This window comes from Amblyomma maculatum, chromosome 3 (genome assembly GCF_055883805.1).
Source record: "Amblyomma maculatum isolate TAMU_Amacu chromosome 3, ASM5588380v1, whole genome shotgun sequence".
NCBI classification, from domain to species: Eukaryota; Metazoa; Arthropoda; class Arachnida; order Ixodida; family Ixodidae; genus Amblyomma; species Amblyomma maculatum.
The window spans coordinates 150,008,985-150,021,715 of NC_139346.1; the positions used below are offsets into that span (position 1 = coordinate 150,008,985).

The 12,731-nt window shown below is 45.3% G+C and overlaps 1 protein-coding gene across 1 annotated transcript in view; it reads right to left on the reverse strand.

Annotated features, from left to right (window-relative positions):
• LOC146196433 (uncharacterized) overlaps window positions 1-12,731 on the reverse strand; it is a 72,721-nt gene that overhangs the window by 10,513 nt on the left and 49,477 nt on the right. The window contains exons 5-8 of the mRNA XM_084597013.1: window positions 12,302-12,459; window positions 7,064-7,183; window positions 6,576-6,656; window positions 3,012-3,095 (exon numbers count right to left, since the gene is read on the reverse strand). Of these exons, the coding sequence (XP_084453139.1) occupies window positions 3,012-3,095; window positions 6,576-6,656; window positions 7,064-7,183; window positions 12,302-12,459 (443 nt within the window). The remainder of the gene's footprint in view (window positions 1-3,011; window positions 3,096-6,575; window positions 6,657-7,063; window positions 7,184-12,301; window positions 12,460-12,731) is intronic.

The window sequence follows — 12,731 nt, forward strand, 5'->3', positions numbered from 1 at the left end:
TTTTATAGCAGAAATATTATTAGCGAAAGCATTATTCGGCAAAGGATTCATAGTCAGTGTTAAAATGAATACCATTGCTTTGGAACAGCTGAACAGTATCCATTAACGTTTCAGGAAGTGGTGTTGGTCTTTGTACCGCTGACTTTAGGGGTATACCGCTTGCTGCCGTCCATCGTAGCAGGGGCAGTATTTCTTAAAATATATGTTCTATAATACTGAAGGGATTATTCTGCTATAATTACATTCCCCAGTGAGTTGCTACGAGCGCTCCATGTCCGAGAGTGCATGTTAACACCGCTCGAAAGTCTTCCATATCTCGATGAAATTCCGAACTGCTCCGTTGACTAGGTAGTCTACTGACTCAGTGGTCATTGAAACTGAACATGAAGTGTTCAGACACCTAAGTCGAGATGCTATCGGCTCGGGAGCCTCCAAAATTTCTGTGCGACAGGGGTGTTATTCAAACTGTTGGTAGACCACAAGCCGGTTCTATGCTACGCTGCCCAAAAAAGCAGAAAATTTTACACCGTGGTCGCAGTGGCAAGACAAACGCTTTTTTTTTCGGGCTGGTCCATCATATCTGTATTTACTTCCTTATATGCATAACGTTAGATATAAATAATCCTTAGGCTAACGAAAAGAGCTCTTATTAACTTGAGGGCAACGCATGGAACAACAGATGACAGGTGTAAAGCTATAGAGCCAAGAAAACCTATTTACTGAAACTGGAAAATGCGCAAGAGCAATGTGCATCACATCGATCCTCTGCGCAGCGCACAAGTGCTTAAGCTGTCATAATTAGCACCAAGCATACCGCTGAACAAACATCAAGCTCCGCCTCACCCCCCCTTCCCCCCCCTCAACTCGGAGCACGCTGGCGTGCCAGAAGAAATGAAAAAGAGAAGCCGCGTCACTTGAGAGCGTACAATGAGTGGCTGCACTCAGAAAGTTGCGAGGACATCATCCCGAATGGATTGCGCGGAAAGTCTTCGAGAGGTTACCTGAAGCACTTAAGAATTACGCTCCACCCAGTCAGTTTGGCTCCAATACTACCTCTATGAATTTCTTGCGTTAAGATATTGCCCCAGGTACAGTTTCGGAGTCTTTTTAAGAAACAAAATGCGTGCGGACTCTGTAAGGCGACAAATCAGTTAATGGCATTCTGGTTGAACTGAAGAATGAATGCGCTTGGGTACAACATGTAACGCGAAGAAGAGGTAACCGATGGTCTCTAAGGGTAAGAAATTAGATTCCAATGGTACGCAAGCGCAGCGGACAGCCGAACATCAGATCGGCGGAAGGGATAAGGATATTTGCGGACGTCAAGGGGATGCAGCTGATAGGGGACCAAGTTAATTGGAGGGATATGCGATACGCCTCAGCTACACAGTGTGTACAGGCAATGTGTTGATGATAATGGTAATGGCCACCTGTACTCATGAGACTATAATGTAACCTTTAGCAGTAACGCACTAAATAAGGGTTACTTGTGGTTTGTTTCCGCGCTTTTCCTAATTCATTGTTTTGCAGAAACTAAAGATTCTGATTGCCAATAAAGAACCCCGCCATAAAGTCACCCTGACAATTTCTGCCATGTAAACTCGCTCAGTAATCTGAGCACATAGTAGCCTATGGTTCGACAAGCCTAGAGACGCGCATAGAGAGCAAGTGTGCTGTGGAATTGCGGGATTACACTTTCTTCAATGGTGCTCAGCTGTCCTTTTCGCCGAAGTAAAATTCTAGTCAACCGCCAGAGCTCTGTAGTGTGGTTCTAGATTGCTGTGTCAAACTGGATCCGACGTTATTGAAATACAATTCCTCCTCTATTCACGGAGGCTGTGACATACAATACAATAACATTATTGTGGCACAAAATACGCTACAACACACCTTGAAGATTAGGTCCTTGTGTATTTGTTCACAATCGAGTTCCATATGCTATTATCTACTTTTACTCCCCCGCCGGGGTGGCGCAGGGGTTATACGGCGCTCGCCTACTGTTCCCAAGGATGCGGGATCGAATCCTGGCCTCGGCGGCCGCTTTTCAATGGAGGAAAGAAGCAAGGCACCCGTGTGCTGTGCGATGTCAGTGCACGTTAAAACCCCCAGGTGGTCGAAATTTCCGGAGCCCTCCACTACGGCGTCTCTAATAGCCTCAGTCGCTTTGGGATGGTAAACCTCACAAACCAAACCAAACCACTTTTACTAAGGCACCAATTGATTGTATTTGCGAGTAAAGGTCACATGAAACCTTCACGACTAAAACAGAACTTTTTCGCGTGCTGTTTAGCAAATAAAGGAAATATGAAGAGCTTCGTTGTGCCACACACAAGAAAGGAGCCAACAGCCACTGAAAAAAAGGAAAGCATATGGGACGTTTTTCTTTTTAAATCTATCAGTAATGAACGCTGAGATAATTCAGTAGACATTAGAGGAAAACTCAACGCCATGCCATTCACGAGATCCGCGTCCAGTGATCTACCGCTCACCTGCGGCGATGGCTGCTTAATCTTCCATTTTTTTAGGTATTTATGTTGCGCGTCTAGCCTATATCCCTAAACATGACATTGCTAGAAGCGTATACATATACTCAGGGTATCCAAGCGGAATCTAACTAATTAAATATTATTATTATTATTATTGTTATTATTAATTTTAATAATTGTTCAGATGCAGCTTTTACACCCTGCGACGTTTCAATATACGGTGAGATCGAGCTCAGCCAAACTAAGAGTGGTTCCTTGTCGCCTATGCTAATCTGCGGTAACTTTTGTTCGCCAATGTTAATTATTCATTACATACTAATTACCGAATTCTACAATCCCTACCACTCCCAGTTTCTCACAAAGGAGGGCAGGCAAAGCTAATGTCAGAACAAAAAAACCCAGACATCCTCACCGCTTTGTGGCTTTATGAAAGTTGAAGTGTGCCATTACATGAACTGCAATTCTGGTGGAATCAAACCTATGTAATTGTGAAAGTAAAGGCTGAGCGCAAAGAGAATGGCTTACTGTGGTTCCGTTCCGATCACTAGCGGAGGCACGTACGAAAGAGTGAAGAGGATGAAGTACGTCGCGTAGGCACACTCTACGCCTCTGCGAAGAATGAAAAGAATACATTGGATGTCAGTGAAAAAAAAAAAAAAAAAGAGATAATTCTCAGAAAAAGCAACTAAAGACTGCTCAGATTGAGAGACCGATTCATGCTCTAAATTTATGAGTCATAAAGATCAAAGTGGTGACACTCGATGTTTTCTGATGTGCTACGTAGAAGCAGCATTCTAAAAACCTGTTAACAGCGCTAGATCGCTGTGGTGTGCTTTGTGTGGCGCTATTAATAGCAGAGGTGGTATTGTTGTAGCAATTTAAATGCTTTGCTCTCATGCATGTTGAGGAAGAGAGCTGCTTACAACAATACTTTTTGGCGATAATTTCTGAAACCGCAAAATCTGGGTGGAGACGGTAGTGAAGTTATGCGGAAATTTTAAGCTTGAATATTTGTAACTGGCGCTTGTCCAGTATTAATAATGGAGAAACTGAAAATTCTACTATGAGTAATGTGTAAACGAAAAAAAAAAAATTCCAGAGGGCACTTAGGACCACTAAAGTGCGATGAGGCGAAAACCATTATAGCGCGGTGGATCATAGCCCTTCACTACGGCACCTCTATCTTTTCTCTTCTTTCAGTCCCACCTTCCTGCCTTCCTTTACGGCGTGGTACAGCCAGAAGCAATATGAAAGGGAACAGCTGTGTTGCCACCGACATGTGATAATCAGTGGTAAAGACGCGTCCAAAGTAAGCTTGGTAGCCTGCTCTTTCCGAGCATACCCTTGGTGCCAGACATTCTCGCCCTGTGTTGTTGTTGGTGGTGGTAAAAACTTTGTGGTAAAAAGTTTATTTATTGGTGGCACGACCAAGGCCTTTTGGGCCTGCAGGCCATAGCAGTCGAGCAGGGTCGCCTCCCAGTTCTCCGGAGTGGGGTTGGGGTGAGGAGGAATAGCTTGATTGGATGGGCAAGCCCACACCATGTGATAGATGTCCGAAGACTTTTCCGCACAGTGCGGACAACTGCCCGTGGAGGAGGGATTAAAATGTTTTAGTGCTGCCGGGCACAGCAGAATGTTGGTATAAAGACGGAGTAGAAGCCGCTCCTCCGTCTTAGATAGGCCTTCACTCGGGCGAGGGTAAAAGCTATGACAAGATTGATAATAAAGAACAATGTCTTTAAAAGAATACGCGGGTTCGGATTCGAGATCCTGATCTGGGGGGTCGAGATGGGAAGCCCGGAAAGAGAGCGCACCAGCGGCGGCGTCGGCTGCCTCATTCCCCTCGAGACCCATATGAGCAGGAGCCCATACTATTTTCCGGTAAGCGGGGTCCCCGGTACAGGTGCAATTTTGAAGTAGTCGGTAGGCTAAGTATGGCGCCCAGCCTTGCTCGACATTCCGACAGGCCCCTCGCGAGTCGGAGATAACTGTTTTAGAATCTGTGTGGGTAGCTGCCAGGGCAATGGCGACCTCGTCCGCGTGGGTTATGTCACTGGCGCGAAATGTAAGCCCGTTAACAGTTTTGAACTGGTGGACCACTGCGGCCGTGTACCATCCCCCATGGCGGGGGCCGGAGGCGTCCACGTAGTAAATGCCGGGTTTCGACCCATAATGGCGGCCCAGGGCTTCCGCCCGCGCCAAACGCCGGCCATTGTGGTCTTCACGTGTCATGTTTTTAAGAAGGCGTACGTGGAGGGCGCATCTCCACTCGAAAGGGAGGCGTACACGATCTTCCATAAGGGTGGTATGTTGGATGTGTAGCCGGGCAAGGAGGCGGCGACCCGACAGTGTCTTAGAAAGACGTGTGTATTGGTTTGTTAAGTGAGCCTCTCGGATCTCCCGGAACGTATTCACCATGCCCAGGCCCAGTAGACGCTGGCTGGAGGTGTTAACGGGGAGATCGAGGGCTCTCTTAAAAAGTTTGCGCAGGACGACTTCGAGTGCATCCTCGTCTTGTTTCCGAAGGTGAAGGTAAGGAGTCGAATACAAGATTCGACTGGTCACGAATGCATGCGTCAGCCGCAAGGCGTCTTTGCACAGCAACCCCCTACGTTTGTTAGAAACCCGGCGGACCATGCGACCCACCTGGTCCCCCACCTTACGGAGTTTCGCCAAGGTAGTGTCCGACCGTCTATGTTGATGAATGAAGAGCCTTAGTATACCCGGACTTCTGTGCGTTCAGGAATTGATCCTGCCTCTAAAAAGAGCTCAATTTTGGCCGTACACTTTGGTGAGGGGCGTATGTGTACAAATTCAGATTTTTGAGGGGAGCATTGAAGGCCGCAGCGGCGAGCATAACGGTCCACTATGGTTGCCGCTTGCTGCAGGTTGGCCTCAATATCTCCAAGAGAACCTTGCGTGGCCCACAGGGTGATGTCATCAGCATACAGCGCATGCTGCACACTAGCGACAGCACCCAACTGGGCCGGCAGGTGCATCATAGATAGATTGAATAAGAGAGGAGACAGCACTGCACCCTGTGGTGTTCCTCTGGTTCCAAGTTGGAACGGGCCATGTTCGGTGTCCTGACGTGAGAAGTATAACTTCTTGTATAACTCTTCTTGTTTAGTGTTCCAGCCGCCTCCATGGCAGCGTAGGGGCGCGACGACGACGAACATAACCCCATTACCCCGTCTTCAGGAGGGAGCGTGGCCTGCTTCAGCAGCGTGTCGACCTCCGCCTCACGCCATCTGCCGATAGCTGTGAATACCAAGCGACGCAAAGAGAACGCGCCATCGCCGCCGGTGCCCGTGAAAAGGGTTTCGCCTTATCGCTGTTAAGGAGCCCGAAGTGCCTCCTAGAACGTTTTCGTTTGCAAAGTAATTGGTAGACAATTTCCTACTGACTGACTTCCTATTTATTGCCTTTTATAAAGAAGTGTCAGTATGAATGTTCTACATATGCGAAGTGTCAGTATGAATGTTCTACATATGCTTGAAAAATGGCTAGAACCACTGTTTTCATAAGTTAAGATTAAGAAAAGTTTACTTATTAGATATCAAAAAACAGTCAAGTGACCTGTTGGCTTGAAAGATCTCTCGCCCAGTGTGCTCTCAAAGCGTAATCGAGGAGAATTCCAAAGGAACGTGGATTTTGTTCTCAGAAACGCATCTAGGGTGCTGAAGCGGCACGGCTCTCACTTGGAAGCTTTTATTTTTATGCGAGTTCTCGTCTAAGGACTAACAAAAAGTACTTTGCATAAGCAGTAGCTTGTTGCATGCATTTTAGTCAGATCCCTTCGAAAACAATATAAATCGTTGGATTTCTAACGTTCTCCCTCAAATAAGTAGTTAAGTTGCCTGCTTAGTATTTACCAATTCATAAAGTATGGATAACAAAAAAATTCAGTGGTTTAATTTTGTTATGCCTAGCGAGGTAAAGAACGCTTCTTATGCAAGGTAGCCATTGTTTTACTTTTTTAAACATTATTGTTGAACCATTTGTATATCTTGGCTTTTCTTGGTTATCAAGATTAGGATGGCTTGACAAGCAGAAATGAAGGCGTGGTGAAAATAAACCATTACTCACCTTCGCTTAAGTGGGCTCGCCAGCTTTTCTTGAGCATTTCGCATGACGGCAATATTATCGGGCGATAGTGGCTCGGGTTCGCTGCGCAAGAAGAGAACAGAAACGTTTTAAACAAATTCAGTGTAATTAAAAAAAAAAACATGGTGATATAACTAGATGTGACATGTCTCTAACACGTTGATTACTCGACTTCCTGGCACAATTGCCGCCACGTGACATCCTGAGCGAGTCAGTAATATGAACGACGCGTTTCAACAAGGTTTTGATACCATCACGAAACTCACACGAATAATCAAATGCAAGTTCGATGCAAGTTATAGTCGCTTTTATACCTCTCCTATGTCTCTCTTATACATCAGTATAGAAGCTTGCTTCCAGACAAACAGTGGTTCAAGCCCCGTTCTCAGTCATACTGCCCGATGCACTCTGCGGCATAAAAAGGCCTTTTTCGCGTACGCTTGCGAAGTGCTCAAAAATGAGTTTCTTACTGAGGCCTAATGTAGACGAGCCAGATGACTAGCGTGCACGCGAACAGTGCCAGGAGACATCCGGGCAGCGTCACGATCGCCCAAGTGATAGCACTCACCGTCTGGTTCGAACTGCCAGCCCTGCAAGCGAGACCATGTACAGTTGGCTATTGTTCTCATGCACAGTGTTAAGTGCAAATTAAGAGAATGGTTAGGAAAGCTGTTAACTGTATTGTAGAAAAATAAAAATGCGGTAGTGCTCAAGACACGCAGTGACGACCTTTACATTCGTGTTACAAAAGACACTTTCAGCTCTCCATGATATGACCTAATGGAAGGTTTGATCATTCTTCGAAGAAACTACTACTACAAAAAGAGAAAAAAAAAAAAGGCATTGAAAGCTTGCAGCGTAGTGAAACATGAATCAAATGGAAAGTACGGTGCTTTTATCAAATTTCCACGAGCAGCAGTGCCAACAGCTCAAGAGCTCAGTAGCCGTAGCCATTCTTTTCTTATACTAGTGATTTCTACACTTCGCTACCTACAGCTGGCGCGTACGACCGTTTGATATGGGAGAGGTAAATCGCACAAGGCTTTGGCGTTGGTGTGTACTAGAAAATATTGATGTTACCGAAATATGCTCGTATGCTCAGGTGAACCTCTCGAAGAAACAGACCAATTTATCGGAGCTCAAGGCTATCTATTACTATGTCCTAACATGTATACTCTATTGGCTTTCACGTTCAATTTGTGGGATATTTCAAAGACGTCGAAGAAGCGACAGAGTTTGGAGTCACACATCGACTCGTGATTTTTTTAGACTCACGTATTGGAAACTCTACTCAGGACCACTTTGTTGCCACCTGAGTGGAAGCTGCAAATATTTCCAAGCACAGTCATCAACGACGAACCGAGAAGGAGCGCGTTGTGGACGTCGGTTCGGGCGCTGCATCAATGGCAAAGGTGTGTTAAGCTTTCTTGATGTGGGCCAGCATTGTGTGCCCAAAACAGCACAATGTAACGATGATTCGAAAGCAGAAACATGCTTTCACATAAAGGTCACATAGAGAAAGGGTGATTAAGATCAAGGAACAGCGAAGTCTGCGGCATTGTTTCCCTAAACGCTTTTTAGGGAAGACTCGTAAAAGGGAGAGAGTCAGTCGCATGAGTGTGCAACAAGGAAGATTAATCACCCTTGTAAGGAACATGGCAATGGGAAGTTTCAGTACTTTGCATTCTTGTAAATAATGAGCGAACTTCATACGTCACCTGAGATAAGCGCGACTGTAACTACGAGAAGCCGGTGAATTATAACTTTAAAGACAGGGCTTCAAAGTAAATTAATCTTAAATGGGCAACTGAACACCACTTTGAAATGTTTTCACAACTGTCGTGACAGCGTTAATGCCAATTTGGCCGCGGCTTTCATCTCGTTGTCTTGTGTGATCAATAGACGCAGTAAATTAGATAATATAATCATAGTGGCCAAATGTTTGGGAGTATTCAGACGTTGTTCAAATAATTGTGGACTGCGCTAAAAGCCTTTCATCACAATAGACTATTTATTAACGACAATTTATAAGGAACGTTTTTGAAGACCCTTTGATGGTGCGACATTCTGTGATGCTAGAAACACTAAGCACTTTATAAAGCTCCTTACCGAGATACACTGTGTCTTGCAAACAAAGTATTTGGTGGTAAACGAAAAATGCTGTATGGTTCAATTTATTTCGGCCGAGAAGCAGAATCAAAGAGCACGGGGCCCCTGTTTTCATTGCGTATTGTTCTCGCGCGCTTAGAATCTGAAGACGCAGGTTAGTAACTGATCAGCTGGCGATGATAGGTTCTGCTGCGGAGGCACAGATTGTTTTCTGAGAGATTAGCGTCACTGCTTTCGGCAGCCACAAGCTAGTTTCGCGATAGCTGTTAACGGCTTTACCGTATTCGACTTTCGGTGAAAGGTCTCTATTCGTTGTGGAAAGTAATTATTTCGTTCTTTGCAAGCATCGATGCTCATGCTGTCATGTACGACAGGGCTCTTACTTTTTCGCCTTCTTCGTTTTGAGAAATGAAGGGCCTTGACTTCCGATTTGGCTGCCTGAAAGATAAATACGTCAGTCCGTTGCTCATTCTCAGCTTTCTCTGCGAGTAACGTGTGTCATAAACCGCATATTTAAAACCTATTTAAGAGATCATTATCAGGCTGTGATCATAAGTTAAAGTCAGTTTAAATATCCGCTTGACTCTAAACAATTAACATAACTATGTATTGATAATTCCTGTAAATGAAAAAAAAAAGCTTTGGTCAGACTTTCCTACAAAAGGTTCTTTAATATCACGCTAAAATACTCATTCATACTTAAGTGAGTATGAGTATTACTCACAACCATCACATGTTTGTACAACTAATAAATATTAATCTATATATTTTCACTCCCGTAATCGATCATCGCACCAAATTAGTCCCCCAAGTGCCTTTTTTCCTATTTCCTGTGCATCCTAGTCCGGCCGAATGGCAAGCATCATCCTTCATTAACTGCTCGAACAAATATGCAGTTTCATGGACGAGATGGTATCGGCGCCAATAACTCTAATCCCGCTTGCAAAGCGTGTCGTCTTACAGTCATTCTAGCGCCAGCCTGAGCTGCGTTCGTGCAATCAAGTCGCGTTTCGCAGGCGTTTCTGCCATGGCCGGCATTATGATTTTACCCTACAGAAGCAGATTACCAATGGCATAGAACTAAACTAAGTGAAACTTTACAAATGTCACCAGGAGATAGATCGCACAGGTATACAGATTACCTATGGAAGGACGTGAGGTGGTGTCCTCGAAGCCATAGCTGCGGCTGCGTTGCATGCGGCGCAACGTGATGGGAGCTCGGCCGCGATTATCGCTGCTACCCCACAGGGAGGAAGCACTGCCGCCGGAGACGCGGCTGGACACGGAAGGACAACGAAGTGGAGGAGCTCCAGCCAGCTGCTTCAGAGGGCTGCAGAATGAGAGCGACGGTCGATGAATAGCTGCCCTTCGTATAAATTTGTAGTGCTTTTTGGCACTTGCCCGGACATGCGAAATTTTCTTCTCTGTACGCTTCGGCGCGGGTTTGTAAACGAAAATTTTATCGGCATTTTAAATCACTAATTAACGTGCGATAGTACGGTTGGCACTCAGCTTGCATATTTTACCTTGCCGTTTCTTCGTTTGTCGGAGTTTGAAGTGACTGATCTGGGCCTGCGGACTCGGGCCAGGACGACTCGAGAGAGCGCATGCATACATCCAGCGAGTTCACGCCGGTGTGGCGAGGCGAATGGCCGCTATACCCTCCATCTCACTCATCCCTTACCAACCACTAGCAAATCCTTCTGGAACTAATTGAGGGAAGTGACTGAATGGTGTGTTTTGGACTTCACAAGATATGACATGGACGAGTAAAGATCCAGTGAAACTAAATGGTGAGATGGAAATGGCAACCTCCAGGAGCTCTTGCTGTTGTTTTAGACCCGCTTCCCCAAGGTCGCGCAAGCAAATTCCCACGTTTTGGTTAAAAGATGGCGTATATTTATCTCTAGTGATCTTGTTCATAATAGTAGCTTACTACCAAATAGAAGATTAGTGCATCCTGAGAGCCACGTGTTAATAGAATAGGCATTAAATAAGTAGTAAAGGTGCATGGACGCGAGCATTACCAATGTAATGCACAGACGAGTGCCATGTTACGACACAACCTTGAAGGCGGAGCATAAATTGAAGTCCCCCCAATTTTTTATTCCTTGGTGACTTTCAATGAAAGCTGTTTGCGGTTAAATGTTTTTCCTCAATCACTGTCATCTTCTGCGCTAGCCATGTGCGTGCAACATCACTGCATATGAACTCGATCGTTATGGCGAATCGCCCTGGGACGTTTCAGTGACGTCATAACCATGGAATGGTGTTACGCTGACGGCAGCGCTATAAAACCGGCCAGCTAGCCCACAGCGTCGAATATTACTATCAGCGTTAATGACGTAGATGTCGAAGACGCGTATTCGACAACAACGAGTTCGAGAAGAAGAGTCCGGATCAAAATTGGCTCAATCGATTCAGACTGCTACAAACTGATGCCGTTGAAAAGGAGTTAACGCACTCACAAGTAACCAAACTTTCGCTATTCAGTTTCGCAAATGGAGTGCTCATTTATCCCGCCTTCTGTTTCTATTTCTTGTCTCTTAGAAGAAAGCGATTTTGAGGAATGTTGAAGCGCTTCCATCGACCTAAATGTCGTCCGGAACGTTGAAAGTCCCGTCCGCAGCGCGAGTAAGGTTGCTATCCAGTCGGGCTCAAATGACTTTAGACAAATGTTTTGTTAAACATCCGATGCGTCCGAACTCTTTGACAATCATGAAATCCCGGTTAATTCGAAAGCCCCCATATTTTGGCGACATAAGGACAGGTAATGAAATATCAACAGCGAGACGTCCTTACTATCTGCAGGGCTATATCAAACCATCAATACGATCGCATTACCTATTCAGTGCAGAAAACTTTATTTTAACTTTCTTGGTGTCAATCCGTCACAGGTATAGCTTCTGCGGGTACGACGCTCAGCAACTACGTTTCACCCTTTGCACCGTTTAGGGAATAAATTGCAGACCTCTAACGCAAGGGCTCGTGCGTCCAGAGCATATATTGTTTAATAAGTAAGAATATATAACAATGCCAGGGGTTAATTGCTGGTATTCACAATATCTCGCACAGGGTAGGTTCATGCACACAAATGGAAACATTTATCACTGCGTTATAATGACATTGACAACATACTACCATCTGTGCCATGGTGTTCACATCAGAAAGTGGTGTTATAAGCTTCGGCAAGCATTACGGAGGCCATCGAGTACACTAGTACAACTGCGTTCATTCACATATTTATGACCTAGCTTTCTACCTAACCGTATCTTAAAAATAGCACTAACTGCTGCCGTTTCCATCGAAATGCTAGCAGAAACATGTGAGTAACAAAAGGCCTGGTTTTTGTTTGTTTCGATACTCTGTGTCATTAGTGTCACCAGGAAAGGCCAAGAGCTGCAAATTTTCATTTGAGCTCATCGACAGGTCTCCTAGAATTAATTGTTTGGCGCCCTTTGCAGCCGTCTTACTCAGTTATTTTCCTCATGTCCTGGTTCAGGTTATCACCAAACATGAACCAGTTACCGAACATCTGTTTTTCTACTCGTATATCTCAATCAATCAAAATGAAGTCTAAGCAAATGTTTTACACTTACCTGATAATTGTGAATTTTGCAGCTCCAAACTCAACCACAGATTCCCTCCTCCTTCGTGGTGCCGTCGTCGGCAAGGTGGGAGTTTTTAGTATAACGGACTGGTGCGGCCCCTCTGAAGGTTGGGCAGCCGCTTCCTCCGGATGAAGAGTAACCCTAGGCTGTGATTTAAACATGAGAAGCTAATTCAGTACAGCACTTTTTAAAGAACTCATATCCGCTTACCATCAACGGCACTGACTCTCTTTTCCTTGCTCCTAACAGGTATTTGCCAAACGACACCACGGATTGATTACGTTTGAGTTCCGTCGCATTGGGGGCATCAGACCCAATTGGGGCACTTGCTTTCGGCGCAGTAGCGCTGCTTGCAGCCCGCTCTGGCTGTTTTCCCAATGACACGGCATCTGTCGTCAGTTTGGATTTCCGGTGGCGG